This window comes from Aspergillus uvarum (assembly GCF_003184745.1).
Source record: "Aspergillus uvarum CBS 121591 unplaced genomic scaffold BO82scaffold_42, whole genome shotgun sequence".
NCBI lineage: Eukaryota > Fungi > Ascomycota > Eurotiomycetes > Eurotiales > Aspergillaceae > Aspergillus > Aspergillus uvarum.
The window spans coordinates 87,630-104,287 of NW_020291339.1; the positions used below are offsets into that span (position 1 = coordinate 87,630).

The following is a 16,658-nucleotide window of genomic DNA, read 5'->3' on the forward strand; positions in this document are numbered from 1 at the left end:
TTGTTAGTGGACTTAGTGGAATTCGAGATTGATGATTATGGTATTTTTTGGGTTGATGGTCTAGTAGATTCGTATCTGCCCGGGGTTTAGGATGGTAACAGGGGTTCAGATACGGATAATTCGTTGTATTGTGGTTTGCAGTCTAATGTCCATTCTAATCTCGCGACTGATAAACGCACACATGCGCGCCTGGAGGATACTTGATTGTAGCCATCCATGATCTCCGACCCAACCGCAACTCTACGACTGCCGATTCCTCTCTCCTTGGCTCTACAACTCAGTCCAAGGAGAACCCAGAAACCCAGGACTGACCCATTACCTCCAAATTCACGCCTTCAAACTGAAAGTCCAGTCTCTCAACCCAGTTCCAAGTCACCTAACATCAACATCAAACCATCAATTCCCTCCCGCCTCGAGGCCCATCGCACAAGCCAACCCCATCGTATGCGCCACCATCCCGACGAGCACGAGCACATGCCAGAAGGCATGGGACGACCACAGCATGAAGACTTTGCTGTGCGGGTACCATCGTTCGGGGATTCTATTCTTTGGGTCCGTCATTTTAGCCCTCTTTGGTTTTTTTTTTTAACTTTTTGCTGGTTTGTATTTGGAAGGTGGAGATGCAAGGTGTGTGTATAAGAAACGGGAAAACTAACCAGATACACCACCGCGCCGAGGATCAACGCCATGCCTTCGAGGGTATACCACCCCACCCCGACGGCGAGGAGGTACCGGGCGTCGTGCAGGAGGTACAGGTGGGTGATGGGGACGAGGGCGCTCAGGCCGGTGAAGATGAGGGCGGTGACGCGGAGGGTGCGGTGGGGGTCGCTGCGGGCTGCACTTTTTACGATGCTGCTGCCGATTGTGCTATTGGCGGTGCTGCTGTCACTGCCAACTGCGCTTTCGGTCGTGGTGGTCGTGGGTATCGGTGCCGACGAACCAACTGCGGGATGAAGATGCAAGCCCAGCGAGGGCAGGGTGAGGAGGATGGTCTGTCCGTTCCCATGGCCATCATCCGCACGACCATTACCATTAGCATGTGTTCATTCCGCTCCGCATAACCCTCACTCCCTCACTGCAGTGCGTTATCCACCAGGCGGAAGGGGGTCACCACTCACGACAGCGACATAAACATCCCGCCACCTCCGTCCCTCCCCCTCCCCCTCTCTCTCCCCCTCTATCGGCCCAAACGCATAATGCAACCCCGTCACAAAGTTGCTGACCAGCAACCCCAAAATCCCACAGTAATCGGCCTTTAGCGCGTAGGCCGAGTGTCCGTTGTTGGCGTGGTAGGCCGCCGACAGCAGCAGGCAGGCGGTCGAGCTGAGGATGTGCAGGCGCGGTAGGCGCGAGAAGACGGCGAGCGCCGGGAAGCACAGTGCCGGCAGAAGGTGTGTGTAGATGTTGAAGGTCTCGTGGTGGAGGGTCGTGTAAGTTGCGAGGTGAAGCCAGGTGGTTTGGTGGGGGAGGGTGTAGTCGCTTTCTTGGAGGGGTGTTTTTACGGGCTGGGTGGTGGTTGTTGTTGTTGTGCTTGTGGTGGGCTCATAGTGTCGGTGGTGGAAGTGGGATTGCATTTCTTCGGGTTTGTTGGGGATATTTGGATATGGATATTGTAGGGGTGAAGGGGTTGGTGGCGGTTGTAGGGTGTTGCGGTTGTTGAGAATGGAGGTTGTCGGGGCGTGTCGTCGGGTGGTTCTTGCTGAAGAGGGTAGGGTAGGTGCTACTCGTGTCACCATCCATGCTTGCCTTTTGGCTTAGTAGGTGTTGAACGTGATAGATGCGTGTTTGTGTAAGGCAAGTGATCTTCTCTAGTGTGAATGGAGTGTTTATGTGCATGCATTCGAGAAAGCAATTTTCAAGGTTACCGTGCTGGGTCTCTCTGTAGCAGCATGAGATGCAATTATCATTTTCGAGGGGCAGCTTTGCAAGACGTACACTTTATATCTACAGTTAACGTCCCCTGTTACACCTCAACTGTGCAGTTAGAGGCCTGCTATCCACACACCAGAGGGTGTCTATACTCCCGCCGACCAATCACAATGCACAAAAGCATGTCTCACGTGAGGTCACGTGATGGTATAAAAATTCCACGGCCAGTCCAAATCCAGCAGGACAACGACCACCAGCACCACTCAAATCCCCAGAACACGGTGTACGGAGTCGAATTAAAAGCACCTCTTAGATCAAATCCCTCATCACCCCTGACAAACCGGCACGATGGGCTCCAGCTCCAAGAAAAAGAAGGAGAAACAGAAGGATTTCCAAGTACGCCCTTCCGCCTCTTCCCCGGGCCTCTCCCCATGCATCCATTAACGGAACCCAGAAAGCGAAACTAAAAGTCGGCAAAACCAAAGCCAAACCCGACAACTTCACCGACACCAGCTTCAAAGCGAAGAGTCATACACCCCCTCACCCATTTTCCCCTGAATCCTCAACTTTCAGAGACAAGATACTAACAGAAAAACAGGCATAACCCTAACCCAACAATCCCTCACCCTGACCGCCCCAACCACCACCACGCAATTCACGCACCACGTCTCCCTGCTGGGCTCGAAGTCCGACGCCCAGCGGCGCGACTCCCTCGCCCACCTGACGACGCACCTCACCCACAGCCGCCCCGGGGGAGGGCCGCTCCCGCAACCCGTAAGTACCCTCCTCCCGACCCTCTCCCCGCTCATCCTGGACGGCAACACAGCCGTGCGCACCCAGCTCCTCAAGCTCCTGCGCGCCCTGCCCCCGCGTGACGTCGAGGACCACGTCGCCCAGCTCCTCCCCTTCATCCGCGCCGGCATGACCCACCTGGCCGCCGACATCCGGGTCACGGCCGTCGAGGTGCTGGCGTGGTTGGTCGAGGTTGCCGGGTCGGAAGTTGTGGGCTGCGCCGGCGGCTGGATCAAGACCCTCAATTGCTTTCTGAGCGTGCTGGGCTGGCATACCGAGGAGTCGTCCAAGTGGTCGGCGTCGCGCGCCGCGTTTGGGAAATCTGGGACGGCCGGGCGGCCCGTCGTGAAGGTGCTGGGCGTGTTGGCCGAGTTTTTGGAGGTGGGGATTGGCGCGGAGGCCCCGCAGGATGGGGATGTGGTGATGGAGGAGGGTGTAGCGGTCGGTGCTGCTGGTGCTGCGGTTGGTGCTGGGAACTGGGAGTTCCCGCTGGCGCAGGTGGAGGCGCATATGCTGCCCCAGACGGCGCAGCCGTATGTCTATCTGAATCTGTTTGGCCAGCCCAGGGATGAGGAGGGGGAGATGTATGAGACCCGCGAGGATCGGTTCCGCGTGTTTGCGGCAAGGTTCTTGAAGGCGGTTGAGCGCGGGGTCGAGAGTGCGAGGCAGGATGGCGGCGAGGTTGGTAGGGCGTCGTCGGCGGTTGGTAAGGTGCTGAAGGAGGCGTTGGGGTATGCGCGAGGAGCTGGGTTGGAGGTTTGATTGTTTTTCTGCGTTTCTTATGCGATTGTTGTCCATGGGATTGGCGTCTTTTATGGAGTGTAAAAAATGGATATGCTTGGTTTTTCTCTGTCGTACGATGGACTTGTGGGTCATTATAGGAGACGTGGAGTGGTGTATTGCACTGTACTGTAGCGGCGGGATTAACTACACTTTCATCTTCTCCTGTTCGTGCAACGCCTCGTCCGAACCAGCTGACACCCCCTCCACGGGTTCCCGCGCCTCGTAGATCTCTTCCGCCATCACAGCCCTATCAATCAATGACTCGCGCGCCGGGAACCAGAACGACAGCCCCACGTACACAAGGCTCGTGGCCACAAACCCCAGCAGCCATCCAAACTGGTACGGGTGGATCCCCACCCCGACCGAGATGCTGCCGTTCACAGAACTGATCAACCCCGGAAGACTCGGGACCACCCCCACCAGAAATCCGACAATCGCTCGCCAATTGACCCCCCAGGTGTACCGGTAGACCGGGTTGTGTGGCTGGTATAATGCCAGGGTGTCGTACTTGCCGCGTTTCAGCACCCAGAAGTCCCACAGCATGATCGCGGCGATTGGCCCCAAAAAGATCGCATATGCCGACATGAAGTTCATGAAGTTGCCCGCCGACTCGAGGATCTTCCACGGCACCAGCGCCCAGGATAGCAGGCCGCAAATGATTTGGCCCCGCCGGAGGTTAACATGCCCCGGAAACAGAGCCATCAGGTCATTCGCCGCGGAGATGGAGTTGGCCGAGATATTGACCCCCAAGGAAGCCAGCAGAAATGAGAATGCTGCGAAGAACCGACACGCGCGACTGGACCAGTGGCTGATCAACTCGATCGGATCCCACGGGATCGTGCCACCATAACGGGCCTGACCCGCCGAGGAAGCGGCAATGCCAATGAAGGAGATGAATGTAAAGATGATCGGCAGCATGGGGACATACAGAAGCTGCCATTTCGGGGTGACGCGCGAGTATCGAGAGAAATCAGACTGCTTCTCGTTAGACACTTTTCTCGGTTCCTTCTCGGCATGGAAAGCATACCTGATTGACGCTCAGGGTGGCGTAATTCCCAAGAACCGCCGTCATGCTTGACAAGAACACCCAGCTGTATTGCGAGCCAGAGACCTTCGGCTTCTGCGCAAACATGTCCCCTCCACCCTCGGCGACAAACGCCCAAATTAGGATCGCAATCCAGGCGATCGGAACAATGATCGACTTGGCCACGAACAACCATCGCACTTTGTTCGGATGGATGCAGAGAAACGGCAGCTGGATGAGCCAGAAAATAAAATAGCTCGCCATGCCATTCGTCGTGATACCCTGATCCTCCGGGATGTCGTTCTTCAACCTCAAGAAACTGGGCCAGATAGCACCAATCATGACCCGCACAGCATTGCCTCCATTGACGTTCTGGATAGCGAACCAGAAGAGCGCCAGGATGACTCGGGAGACGATGGCGACATACGATCCCCAGAAGCCCCAGCTGGCTCGCGCGATCACTGGAAAGGGAACATGATAGATCGCTCCCACTGCGCCATTTCCGGCAATGACAAATGACATAATGAAAAAGGATATGGCGACAATCGCGAGCGACTCCCGCCAGCTGAGGCCGACGGCGATGATGCTACTGGCAAACTGCCATGTAGCTGCATTGAAGGCGTCGGAAATCCAGTAGGCTAAACCTCGTTAGCCGGAGTAAGTAGACACAAGTTGATGTAGGATAGTCCTACAGATGAAACTGAGAGGGCCCCATTTGCGGCGATGCAGGGGCACCGGGTCGAGGTCGAGGTTTGTCCACCGAGAATTGCCCTCTGCAAATGCAGATCTCGACTGGGCCACATGAAGGTGAGGCCGATTAAACTTCATAGCTGCCGATAATTGTCATTCGTCATGGACTGAGATGCTGAGGTGAGGTCGTTCCCGGTCAAGGGATGGGTGCACAAAAGTAATGATAGCAGACCCAACGTAAGGGATTAGACTGTCGCACACGCTGTCGCTCCCTAGTGGAGAAGCAATTGCATGTAGCCCGGCGATCGACTATAATACCCTGCAGGCTCCCATCGATGATCGATGGCCCAGGGTCAGATAAGCAAGATAAGCACCCCTGCTGGATGATAGCTGTGGCGACCCACGATTGGATGCCACATGCGATCAGACAGTGACAGGCCGATAAGAAGTCGGAGAGCGGAGGGCTCCAGTAGGTGTCAGCTCTTTCAAGATGAATTTGAGCTGATTTAGAGGCTTTTTTCGTGTGCTCGTTTAGAAATAAACTCCAGCTTCTCCCGCTTTGAGCATCTGGGTCGATCCATGGGTGGCATTCGGATGATATGTGCTTAATGACTGGCTCTCATTGGTAGGACCATCATCAAATCTTGTATTCGATGATACTCGATGAAGGTGAGTAAGACATTGGAGGGCGTGGTATCGAGCTAACACACGAATGTCACCATCTTTCCGCATGCATCAAAAGGAGGCGAGATTGACGGTCGAGTCTTGGCGTAACAACAAGGGATTTGATGAAGATAACTATAAAAACCCATCTGTCATCCCGCCTTATCGGGTGCAAGCAGTCAACATATGGCACAAGAAAGCATTGTATGGTGTAGTGTAGTTATAGATAACGGAAAGGATCTCCGAGATGAGAAAGATGAAGAGGGAAAGTGGATCGCCGGGGGTGGGAAAGTAGATTGTCATCAAGCGGGGTCACTCCTCTTCTCTTTGCTCCTCTCTCTCTCTCCTTCTATTCAAACAATTCCTTCATCGCAGTCATTTCTCATTTACTATAATCTTTCAATCTACACGGTTCACAAAATGACTTTCAGCGTTTCTGAGGCTAGATCTCGCTTTCCAGCTCTGAACCAGGAACAAGTCTTCCTCGACAACGCCGGAGGCAGCCAGGCGTTGGACTCGGTCATTGAATCGTAGGTGATCTAGAAGTACTGAGGGACGAACACAGCCTCATTTGACTCTATCGCAGCATTACGACTTACCTCTCGAGCACCAACGTTCAATTAGGCGCCACCTACAAAATAGCCAAAGCGTCAACCGCCGCCTACGGCCACGGCTACGAAGCAGCAGCCAAGTTCATCAACGCAAAACCTGAGGAGGTATGAGGCTTCGACTTCAGTCTATACCTATATCAACTCTGATGAAACTCTCCTTAGATCTGCTTGGGAGTTTCGACCACGCAGCTCCTTCACAACCTATCGACCGCCCTTGACTTCCAGCCCGGGGACGAACTCATTATCTCGAAACTGAACCATGAAGCCAATTCCGCCGCTTGGGATAGAATCGCCACGCGCCTGGGACTGACAGTAAAATGGTGGTCGGCTTCCGACCGTCAGAATCCCATCTGCGACCCTGAGGAGCTGAAAGCGTTGCTCTCCAACAAGACAAGGCTCGTGGCGTTTCCACACGTCTCGAACATCACCGGCACCATTAGTGACGTCAAGCAGATCACCAGAATAGTGCATCAATATCCCCGAGTATGAGTTTCGCGACACGATATTTGGGTTGCAATCTCACGTCTTCTAGGCCCTAGTATGCGTTGACGGTGTCGCGCTCGCCCCACACCGACAACTTGATGTCAAGGATCTTGACGTTGACTTCTACGTAAGTTCGAAGCTCTTGGGTGGTACATCAGCATATGCTGACAAGGGCAGGCATTTTCATGGTACAAAGTCTACGGCCCTCATATGGCCCAGCTCTACGCCGCATCGCGGATCCATGACCAGATCAGCCCCCTGTGCCACTACTTCAAGACCACCGAAACACTAGACCTGAAGCTCAATCTGGCTTCGGCAAACTACGAGTTGACCCAGAGCATTCCTCGCGTTCTGGAATACTTTGGGTCTGACTTCACTGCAGCGTGGGATCAGATCGCTACCTTTGAGGAGAAGCTACAGAAGATTCTTTTGGACTATCTGAACGAAGAGGAACGCATCACAATCTATGGAGAACCATCAGCAAGCAAGGAGCTTCGGGTTCCTGTCATCAGCTTTGTGGTGAGGGGGATCAAGAGTCAGGCTTTCGTGGAAGAGGTTGAGAAGCGATCGCCGTTTGGCTTCCGAAGTGGACATATGTATAGTCACCGTCTGGTCAAGGATATCATTGGGTTGGACGACATTGAGGACGGCGTTGTACGGATCAGTATGCTGCACTATAATACGGGTAAGTTTCGAGCTATTACAGAGATCGATAAATCTACTAACCTGAATTAGAGGAGGAACTCAAATCGCTTGTGAAGGTGTTGCGAGAAGTCGTTGCCGCGATATAAGCTGCCATAGCCTGTCATCTCACATCGAAGTTCCAGTCTGATGTTAGTCATCGTTCGATCGAAATAGATTGGACCCGTCCTCTTTGAACCAATTATGTCGGTTTCCAGCCGGGGCTTTGTCTGTTTGAATGACTGCTGAGCCTAGGATGCGTAAACAGCAAACTCGCAATACAGACCAGACGTAGACAGCAGGTAAATCAAACTATGGTTAGCTGATTCAAACTGGAACTTGTAGTATACGAGCCTCTGATACTAAGTTTCGATTGCGTACCCAAGCTTTCCAGTCTCCGAGTGATCCACTCTCGCGAGCTTCCTGTAGACGACATTGTGCCATGCCCAGCTCAGGATCTTGTTGGCTTGGAGCGCAGGTGTGTACTACCTTACCGAAAATTGATTTCCAGTCGACCGGGGAGAATGGCTGATAGATATCGACAAGATAGGAAATTCTATCTGCATGTGAGGCTGTTCAACGAGCGCCAAAATTCCGATGCTGTCGTTTTTGATGTGATTTCCTCTACAAGGATTCATTCCTGTCGTCGCCCCTCGTTCACGCTACATTGGCCGGTGCAGTCCGCCGCATTCAGAGGTGTGTCTGTCATCTATGCGAACTTCAGAGTATTTCTCTTGCGCGTCATCTAGGAATTGCCATCCAATCTCAAAATAATCCCATTCGACCTGTTGTATGACAGCCGAGCACGAGGTTGGCGGACCGTAGGCCTTGCCTTTTCCGTCCTATTTAGAATCAAAGCTAACGTCTCCACTACAGCTTGGGTGCTGCAGCCATCATCTTTGGCGTGCCGTTGCGAATATATCTCTTTGCATTTGATTGTAATGGTGTTGTTGGCTGTCCCGTACCCTCTTTTCCCTCTCAGCGAACTAAATGAGGCAGATGTGAAAGCAGATGCCGGGTTTCAGGATCTGAGTATGGGCAAGATCGTTGTTGGAGAAGCTAGTCTTTCTTTCACCGTCGCCCGGTTCTTCTGATACACCGCGAACGTCGAGATGATGCTATGTGCGCGAAGAAGTATAGAGACTCCTGGAAAAAGGTCAAGTTCCAGGTCCAGTTAAGGATCGTACAGTGGGTTTATAGGTTGATTGAGGGTGGAGACAATTGTATAGGTTCTATTGTATTGAAAGAGCTGATGCACATTTCGCTTCCAGCTGGATGACGCTTCCTTCGTGGGAATAGATACTTTCTTGCATGGTTTTAGAGGTCCACAGGCGAGCAGGGAAATGATTATAGCTACTCTGATAGACCACGTACCTTTGCACGAAACCATCTCCATATCAATACCTTACAGTTGCTGCGCTTTGGCCACTGCAGCCTCGTGCCTAATTTCTAGATTCAACACCATGCCACATAAGGATGCTAGTGCAGGCTTACTTGCTGTAGCCGATATCACCGTTGATCCACAGACACCGAGTCACTTTGAGCCATACTTACCCTTGACTTCACCGATCAGATCTCAATTGGGAGCATTAATAATCATGGAGTGATGGTCAATCAGTTGATTAACTTATTGGTTGTCAGTGCTGCTGCATATGAGAGACAAATATATGAAAAGTCCGGCGACCCCGCAGTTACATCATGCGTTTAGCATAACAAAAACATCAAAATCAACACTGACAATTTCCTCACCCAGTCCAACATTCTGAACACAGTTGAAAGCCCCCCCCCCCCCTTATCCAAAGCAAAATGGCTCTCGCATACAGCGACATCCCTACTGGAGCCAAGGTCCCTCCTAAGCCTTATCAGCTTCACATCTCCGACGCGCAGATCGAAGAGCTCCTCGTGCTAGTGAAGCTGTCCAAGGTCGCCCCGCCCACCTTCGAAGGCTCGCAGGAAGATCGCAAATATGGTATCACTCGAGACTGGCTCCTCGAAGCAAGACAGGCGTGGAAAAGCTTCGACTGGTAAACGTCTTACCTCCCCCTCAATCTATCAATTCACGCTAATCGCCAAGGAGGGGCAAAGGCGACCTACAGAGCAGCGCATCAACAGCTTCCCGCAGTTTACCTACGAGATCGAAGACATGACCATCCACTTCGTCGGTCTCTTCTCGAAGAAAGCGGATGCAATCCCGATAGTCCTACTGCACGGCTGGCCCGGAAGCTTCCTGGAGTTCCTGCCCCTCCTGTCGCTCCTCAAGGACAAGTACTCTCCGGAGGAGCTCCCGTATCACGTCGTGGTACCGTCCCTTCCAGGCTTTACGCTGTCATCCGGTCCCCCTCTGGACCGGGACTTCACGGGGCAGGACACGGCCAGGATCATCAATCAGGTGATGGTCAACCTCGGGTTCGAGGGGGGATATGTGGCACAGGGGGGTGATATTGGGTCGAGGATTGGCCGGATCATGGCGGTGGATTACGATGCTTGCAAAGGTATGTTCCCTTAGCTTTGTGTTTCCGTCGCCGTGAAATTGGAAGTTCGGCTTACTGATTCGACTGAACAGCGGTTCATTGTAAGTTTCTACCAGCAGTGTGGCAGGGGAGCCGGACATTACCCAATCTAACGCGGAAGAACAACCTCCAGTGAATGCATGCTACATGGGCAAGCCCGCCCACGTGCAGGATTCGTCCATCTCCGAGTTCGAGAAACAGAACCTGGCCCGCGGGGAGTGGTTCATGACCTATGGCGCCGCCTACAGCTTCGAGCATGGCAGTCGGCCCAGCACCATCGGGAACGTCCTTTCGGCGAACCCGGTTGCTTTGCTTGCTTGGTGAGTTTTGTGTCCTGCTTCCTCTGTACAGTACACGGCTTGCTGTGATTTTCCCCCTCCTCTCGTTCTTGCTGGAAGCTTATCGGCGAACGATTAGGGTCGGAGAAAAGTTCCTCGACTGGCCCGACGACCCCCTTCCTCTGAATGATATCCTCGAGTCAGTATCGTTGTATTGGCTCACCGAGTCATTTCCTCGGTGTATCTATCATTATCGCGAGGTATGTCTTCGCTTGTTCTTACAGCTCACGATTCGCCTTCCTTTTTGGGGGTGGCTAGATGTGTTAGTAACACCGCGCGCAGCAAGTCCCCATGCCTAAGCTTCAACTCGCCGGGGACCCGAGGTGGTACATCAAGAAACCGTTTGGGTTCTCTTACTTCCCCAAGGAGCTGATGCCGGTCCCACGGGCCTGGATCGAAACGACCGGGAACTTGGTGTTCTGGAATACGCATGAGAAGGTAGGTTCCCCTCCTCGATTGGTCACGGTGATGCATAAGTAGTTATACAGCTGACCATTACGGTAGGGAGGACATTTCGCCGCGCTCGAACGACCGGCGGTTCTCCTGGAGGATCTGACTGCGTTCGTGGAGAAGGTGCGGGCAGATATCAAGTGATGCATGGGGTCGATCTAATGCTCGGTTGTGACTGAGGGATCTCTTCGCATATGCTAACACTCACGTTGTCTTTCGTCAACCTTGTGGTAGAAAGTCTGCACATATAGTACACAAGTCTTTTGACTCTGGCCTCTTGATGCTTTACTCTAATGTAGTTCCGCCTTACCTCAGGAAATACTAAATACAAACCATAGGCGATATTTTCATCGAACTTAAGCACGAAACAAAGTCCCTCCTTCTACACTATACCTACAGTACATACTACACAGTACACCAACCTACTCGTACACTTGTCACAAATGAAAGAAAAAAAAACCCCCTACTAATATCTACCAATTCAAAACCGAGCCTTTTCCTACACACCGCACCAACCATTCAGAAACAAAAAGCATACGCAACGGTTTCCCTCTGAGTGGCCCTGTCAAAAGGCACCTCCAAATGAGCCGGCATTAGCTCTGCATATCACCTGCATGTTGTTCCCGAATCGGAGCTCAAGGATTTTTTTTGTGTTTTCCAGATGGGCGGGGGAATCGGAGGATACCATCCATGATCGCGGATGAGGGGGTGGGTTGCTCTGTTTGTATGGCGGATTTTGAGGAGGGTGGGGGTGGGGATGATTGGTGGTGATGTGGTGGGAGGTCCAGGTCGGGGGATAAAAGTACCTGATTTTTGCGATGAGGGACTGGGGGTGTTTGTTTGTTTGATGCAATGGTGTTTTGGATGCTCTGTTTGGGCGGGAGGTTTGAGTTTCGGGAGGTACTAGTATGTATGTACGTGTCTGCGAGGGCTTGGTTTGGACAGGGAGTTGTTTTAAGGGTCTTTTCTTGGGGGAGGGTGCTTGGGAGATTTCACTTGATTGCTTGAGGTTTCGTTGGTTTGTCCGAGTAGGTGGAGTTTGTTACTTCATTTCTCGAGTGCGAGATATGTACAGCAGGATGAGATATATTGTGGTTACAGCTGTGCACCGAAATTCCCAGTCTAGAATCAGACTGATGCAAGCTAGCCTAGGTTCACTTTGTGCTCTACCAGCATACTCTACATATCATGTAGCTACACGCATCTAACCAACCATAAGATGTTCTCCCGCTGCTACGATGTCGGTTGATGTTGCTTCATACCAGGTTATAATCAAGTCACCAACCCTGTAGGGCACTGGGGGGTTTCTGTTGAATGCCTGAGGTTTTGTTTCTGTCTCAGGCATCAACATCAAACCCCTGTAGGCTGTAGCCAACCGCGAGCCTTGCAGCCTTGCAGCCTGCTGCCACTTGCACCTGGCAGGTTCACCGGACATCTGGAGGCTGGCCAGTCGGTCCAAAACATGGGCCCCGCGCGAAAAACCCCGCGCGTCACTAGGTTCTGCGCCTTGTTGCTCCACTTTCTGCCTGTGTGGTGGTGCTTTTAATCAGTCGGAGACGGAGTCTTAGCCTCTCTGGGTTCCTTTAGTCAGGGCTGGGCTGGGCAAAAGTTGTCTGGCCGGCCGCTTACGTAGGACAAGTCCTGCGAAAAAGTGAGAGGCCGGTCGGTCACTTGCCAATCAGGCTTTGCCATGCTTTGCTTTGCTTGCTTGCTTGCTCCCCACACAGCGCCCCTCTTTTCTCTTTCTTTACTGTCATCATGGATGTTCTTTGCCCCTCAGCCACTCACGCCATGACCTTAGGAAGTTGATCTTTGCTCTTCTATGTTAAGGGTAAGAAGGCTGTCCACATTTTAAGTGACCGACTTGTAGTTCCATTAGCCATTTTTTTGCTGAGGGCAAACTATTCTTAGTTAGCCTCGTTTCTATCGAGACAGAGCACGAGGCTGAAGTCCCTTGATTCCGCTACCTCGGAACCTCGGCGAGGAGTAATGACGATGTTGACGATGGATGGATGATGATGATGATGATGATGATGATGATGATGATGATGATGATGATGATGATGATGATGATGATGATGATGATGATGACAATGACAGCTTCATACTATGTAACTCATCCTGTGTAAAGAGTATGGGGTAACAGACTCAGACCCAGAACTTAGAAGATTCTAGTAGCCGTCTGGCATCTTCTGAGGGCTGTTGTCCGTGCTTGACATTTGTCGAACCAAAGTACTGTACATACGTACATGAACATACATTGATTGCATGCTTACTTTCGTAAACTTTTTTTTTTCGCTAGACATACAGGAATGGACAGGCTCAAGTCTAGCCTTTGTCCTATGCGCTTTCCCTGATAATAATCGCTTTTTTGCTTTTTTTTTTTTTGCTTTGAGGGTTTCGTTCCAATAGGATTGGATTGATTAGTACGGAGGGGAGGGACAGGAAGTGAGTTTTTAGCACTTCCGCGGCATTCCGCTGGGAGGGTTTAAGAAGAGGCACATAAATAACCTCACGGATTCTGGATAACGGATATCCGGATATAGATCTCATGGTCAAGGCACGTCCGATACGAAAGGCATTAATCATACAACCCGCGCAGACTGCTCGCGGGCGGAGACTTTCCGGAGTAAGTGTTGAGCCGGAAAAAAGGGGAGCTGTAGCCTGGCTGCCTGGGACTCTGCCTGAGGGAGGAAGAGGGTTACCTAATTGGAACCGACTCTGACGGACGGAAGGGGTCGGAAAGAGAGAGGGAGAGGGAGGGGGGCGGAGAGGTTCCACAGCCAGTTGTTCTGGTCGGGAGGTGCAACTTCTAATGCAGCAAGACATGTGGATAGTGGATAGATGCAGATGTTCAGCATGGCCTACGTACTGTACCTATAGAGTACGGGCTGTGTTATGTACTGTACGTAGTAGGTGACTAAGATGTGAGGAGTGTGCTCGTGGATTGATCCCCAAACAAAAGACATTTTGGTCCCCCATTTTCTTCTCCCTACCTGGTGACGCCTCCTTCGGGAAAAGGAGGATGGTAAATTTAGGGCAGAGATCTCGCCATGTTTGGGAGGAGGGTGGCATGTACGTGTCACTGCCTCACCCGTACGAGTTTTTTTTTTTCCTCAGAATGGTGGCGTGGCTGGCAAATAATCCGTCCGCGTGTGGTTGGCTGACTGACCAAGTAGTCCCGAAGTTTTCTGCTTTCCCTTTCCCTTGGGTCGTCGAACGAACCCGGCAGCTCTTCCCTCTACTCTAGGCTATTTTTCTATGAAAGGATGGATGGAGAACTCCGAATGCACAAAATTGTACCTTGAACAAGTAACCAATGTAGCATCATAAAGTTAAGTCACTTTCGGAAGTTGTAATCAAACTAGCCTCGGCGGATGGGGGGCCTAGTGAACCAGCTGGCTTACGGCTGATATATCCTTGAGCAATACCGCCCGCCTGCTATGGGGTATAGACGTCAACGCGATGGGCTCGTCGCGTTTTGAATGGACAACTGTAAGTTGTTCCCGGCTGTTATACAGTAGTCTGCTTAACAGAGTTCGTCGCTTAACTACTGAGTACTTGCTGATAATGCATAGTAGGTAACTAACTAGTCGGTGGCCGATGTCGCTCTCAAAGAAGAGGTGCTGGTTGGCAGTGCTGCGTGGCCTTTTTTTTTCTCTCTGTGTTTTCTTCCCGACGGGGTAGGACAACAGTCATCGCCATAAGCACCTAGATAGATAGTCCAATCCCTATCGATAGAAGAGAAAGGAACTGATAGAGAACTAAACTACCGGAGTACGGGGATGGTTGGGCGGTCCGATGATAGCACACTAGCTCAAGATAGGGTAGAGAATGAGTTAAACCATCATGGCGAACATTGCTAAGGTGGCTGTTATCATTGAACGAATGACTGAGTTGCTCCACCAGGGCGGAGAAATGGGGGTTGGGTCGGTCGTGGATTCTTAGTCATGCCCATACCACCCCATCCATCCATTATTTCACAAACATGGGATGGAATCCAGAAAGTGCCGGGGGGGGGGAGAGGGGGTTTGTGAAAGGTTTGTTCGACCATGGTCATCCCGCCATCCATCGAAGGAAAAGAAGGGACATCGAAGAGGGGTAAGGGAGGTTGTCTTTTGCCTCCGCTGGATGAATAATAATGAGCAAGAGGATCAGATCATGAACTACAGGATCGTCGGAGAGATTTACGAGTACTTGGGCAGTTGCTTAGGTTATCCTCGTTGCTAGTTAAGTTAGCTAATGCAGAATGAATAAGTCATGAGCACTCAGTCTAATGAGTATCATCAGTCATGAACAAATAAGCATCAGCAAATGACTTGGTGTAATGCCCAAGTCGGGCCTTCTAACTAGTCGTTGTCGAGAGTACTATGTAAGTAGTACTGGACCAGGCCCAGTTATCGTGCGGGAACAGCCACAGAAGAGTCATCGCCCTCCCTCCTCGTCGTCCTCGTCGTCCTCCTCCACTCGATATCCGCTCCCGTCCAGTTCCCGATCCCTCTATTGCTGCTGCTGTTACTTTCCCCTTCTACTCCTGCCTTCCCACTCGACTCAATCACTTCGACTCATCTTCCTCCTCTCCTCTTCCCATTTCTCTCTGCCTCGCTCCCCCCCGTGCCTCTCTTCTCCTTTCCTTTTCTTCTCTATCCCCTTCCCTCCTCTCCCCCACACTCCCCTCTCCCCTTTTTATTGTTCCCCTTTAGAACGAGAGTGAGAGCCAAAGGCTACTGTTGTTGTTTCTGTACTGGATTTTGGTGGTCTGATTTTCCCTTGTTTCCCCGTTGTTCTTTCTCTCCGCTCTTAAACCAAACCAAACCAAACCAAACCAAACTGCCCTGAAGAAAAGCGGTCCCTGCGTCCGCTCGACTCACACCCACCAAGTCCCGCCACTCTCGCCACCCTCGCCCGCGGTGAGTAACCACGCTTTCCATTTTTACTCGAATAGTCGGGTCTTCTTGTTTTCCCTTCTACTTACGCCTCCCTCTCCTCTCCTCCCCCCCCCCGGTGTGTGTTTGTGCTATTTTGCCTCCCTGCCTGATTTCAGGTTGCCATCTCAACCTGAATCATTTTTAGTGTCTGGCTAGTCTGGCAACTGGTTCGCCCCCAAGTTAGTCACTATTGTCACTCAGTCTCTCTGTCTGTCTTGTGCTCCGCCCGCCGCCTCCCAATAGTCACCCGGACAGGAGAAAGCCTAAAGCCTTCTTCGGTTCCTTGCCTAGTGAGATCCGGAGTAAGAGTCATCATAAAAACTGCACACACACACTCACATTTACACAACGCCTCCCGAAATAAAAGAGATTAGTTATCTTACTTGATCGTTGCTGACTCGATCCCTTTTCGCCTTCAGCCTATTTGAGCCTCATCAACCTCCCAACTCCTCCACCGCGCCATTCCTCTTATCCGATAGACCGTTGACTGCCTGAACAAGCGCCGCTGCATACAGTAGCCGCCTGCTTGTTTGTGACAGTTCGCCGTTCTATCGGCCCTTGATATACTACACCCCATACCTCAAGATGTACCCTGTTGTTTCGAAATCTCTTGTTCCGATCGCCCGTGTTGCTGCTTCCCTGGTCTCAGATATCCGAATCTCTGGCAAGATCGCTTCTATCTAAAGTGCTCTTTGACATAAACGGCATCTGTCACCTGAAAGAATCACGTTGTCATCCTACGTGTCTCTTTTGTTGCGCAATATTCGGCTTGATATCTCCGGAAGTCTACACCCGGTGATCGGAACAGTAGACGGTGAATAACACGTTACTCACTG

The 16,658-nt window shown here is 51.8% G+C and overlaps 6 protein-coding genes across 6 annotated transcripts; 3 read left to right on the forward strand and 3 right to left on the reverse strand.

The window, feature by feature from the left end:
• Positions 1-432: 432 nt before the first annotated feature.
• Positions 433-1,442, reverse strand: BO82DRAFT_241937 (hemolysin-III family protein; the record flags this gene model as incomplete). The annotated part of the gene is made up of 3 exons (XM_025630795.1): positions 433-546; positions 657-879; positions 1,144-1,442. Coding segments are annotated over 3 exons (636 nt in total), but the record flags the coding sequence as incomplete, so codon positions are not given.
• A 775-nt stretch (positions 1,443-2,217) lies between these two features.
• Positions 2,218-3,423, forward strand: BO82DRAFT_287947 (IPI1/TEX10 family protein; the record flags this gene model as incomplete). The annotated part of the gene is made up of 3 exons (XM_025631602.1): positions 2,218-2,265; positions 2,324-2,396; positions 2,468-3,423. 3 exons carry the CDS (start codon positions 2,218-2,220, stop codon positions 3,421-3,423), a joined length of 1,077 nt encoding a protein of 358 aa, XP_025490010.1.
• Positions 3,424-3,588: 165 nt separating this feature from the next.
• On the reverse strand, positions 3,589-5,296 carry BO82DRAFT_287914 (nucleobase cation symporter-1 family protein; the record flags this gene model as incomplete). Its single annotated transcript, XM_025631597.1, has 3 exons — positions 3,589-4,422; positions 4,472-5,106; positions 5,161-5,296. 3 exons carry the CDS (start codon positions 5,294-5,296, stop codon positions 3,589-3,591), a joined length of 1,605 nt encoding a protein of 534 aa, XP_025490011.1.
• An 840-nt stretch (positions 5,297-6,136) lies between these two features.
• On the forward strand, positions 6,137-7,909 carry BO82DRAFT_356020 (putative aminotransferase). The gene is made up of 6 exons (XM_025635604.1): positions 6,137-6,351; positions 6,408-6,537; positions 6,595-6,915; positions 6,965-7,042; positions 7,093-7,600; positions 7,651-7,909. Exons 1-6 carry the CDS (start codon positions 6,242-6,244, stop codon positions 7,704-7,706), a joined length of 1,203 nt encoding a protein of 400 aa, XP_025490012.1. The 5' UTR covers positions 6,137-6,241; the 3' UTR covers positions 7,707-7,909.
• A 1,454-nt stretch (positions 7,910-9,363) lies between these two features.
• BO82DRAFT_356021 (epoxide hydrolase family protein) lies at positions 9,364-11,250 on the forward strand. The gene is made up of 7 exons (XM_025635605.1): positions 9,364-9,620; positions 9,682-10,088; positions 10,160-10,168; positions 10,240-10,426; positions 10,524-10,644; positions 10,727-10,882; positions 10,949-11,250. Exons 1-7 carry the CDS (start codon positions 9,403-9,405, stop codon positions 11,036-11,038), a joined length of 1,188 nt encoding a protein of 395 aa, XP_025490013.1. The 5' UTR covers positions 9,364-9,402; the 3' UTR covers positions 11,039-11,250.
• A 1,867-nt stretch (positions 11,251-13,117) lies between these two features.
• BO82DRAFT_123758 (uncharacterized protein) lies at positions 13,118-13,821 on the reverse strand. Its single transcript, XM_025629903.1, has one exon. The coding sequence runs from the start codon at positions 13,721-13,723 to the stop codon at positions 13,235-13,237; it is 489 nt and encodes a 162-aa protein (XP_025490014.1). The 5' UTR covers positions 13,724-13,821; the 3' UTR covers positions 13,118-13,234.
• Between the last annotated feature and the right edge of the window lie 2,837 nt (positions 13,822-16,658).

Excerpts from the sequence above, each read along its gene's own strand:
- BO82DRAFT_356021 (XM_025635605.1), top strand. The coding sequence starts at position 9,403 with ATGGCTCTCGCATACAGCGACATCCCTACTGGAGCCAAGGTCCCTCCT. Across the intron at positions 9,621-9,681 it reads GCGTGGAAAAGCTTCGACTG|GCGACCTACAGAGCAGCGCA; the intron begins GTAAACGTCTTA and ends GGAGGGGCAAAG. Across the intron at positions 10,883-10,948 it reads TCTGGAATACGCATGAGAAG|GGAGGACATTTCGCCGCGCT; the intron begins GTAGGTTCCCCT and ends CCATTACGGTAG.
- BO82DRAFT_123758 (XM_025629903.1), bottom strand. The coding sequence starts at position 13,723 with ATGTCTTGCTGCATTAGAAGTTGCACCTCCCGACCAGAACAACTGGCT.
- BO82DRAFT_356020 (XM_025635604.1), top strand. The coding sequence starts at position 6,242 with ATGACTTTCAGCGTTTCTGAGGCTAGATCTCGCTTTCCAGCTCTGAAC. Across the intron at positions 6,352-6,407 it reads TTGGACTCGGTCATTGAATC|CATTACGACTTACCTCTCGA; the intron begins GTAGGTGATCTA and ends ACTCTATCGCAG. Across the intron at positions 7,601-7,650 it reads TATGCTGCACTATAATACGG|AGGAGGAACTCAAATCGCTT; the intron begins GTAAGTTTCGAG and ends AACCTGAATTAG.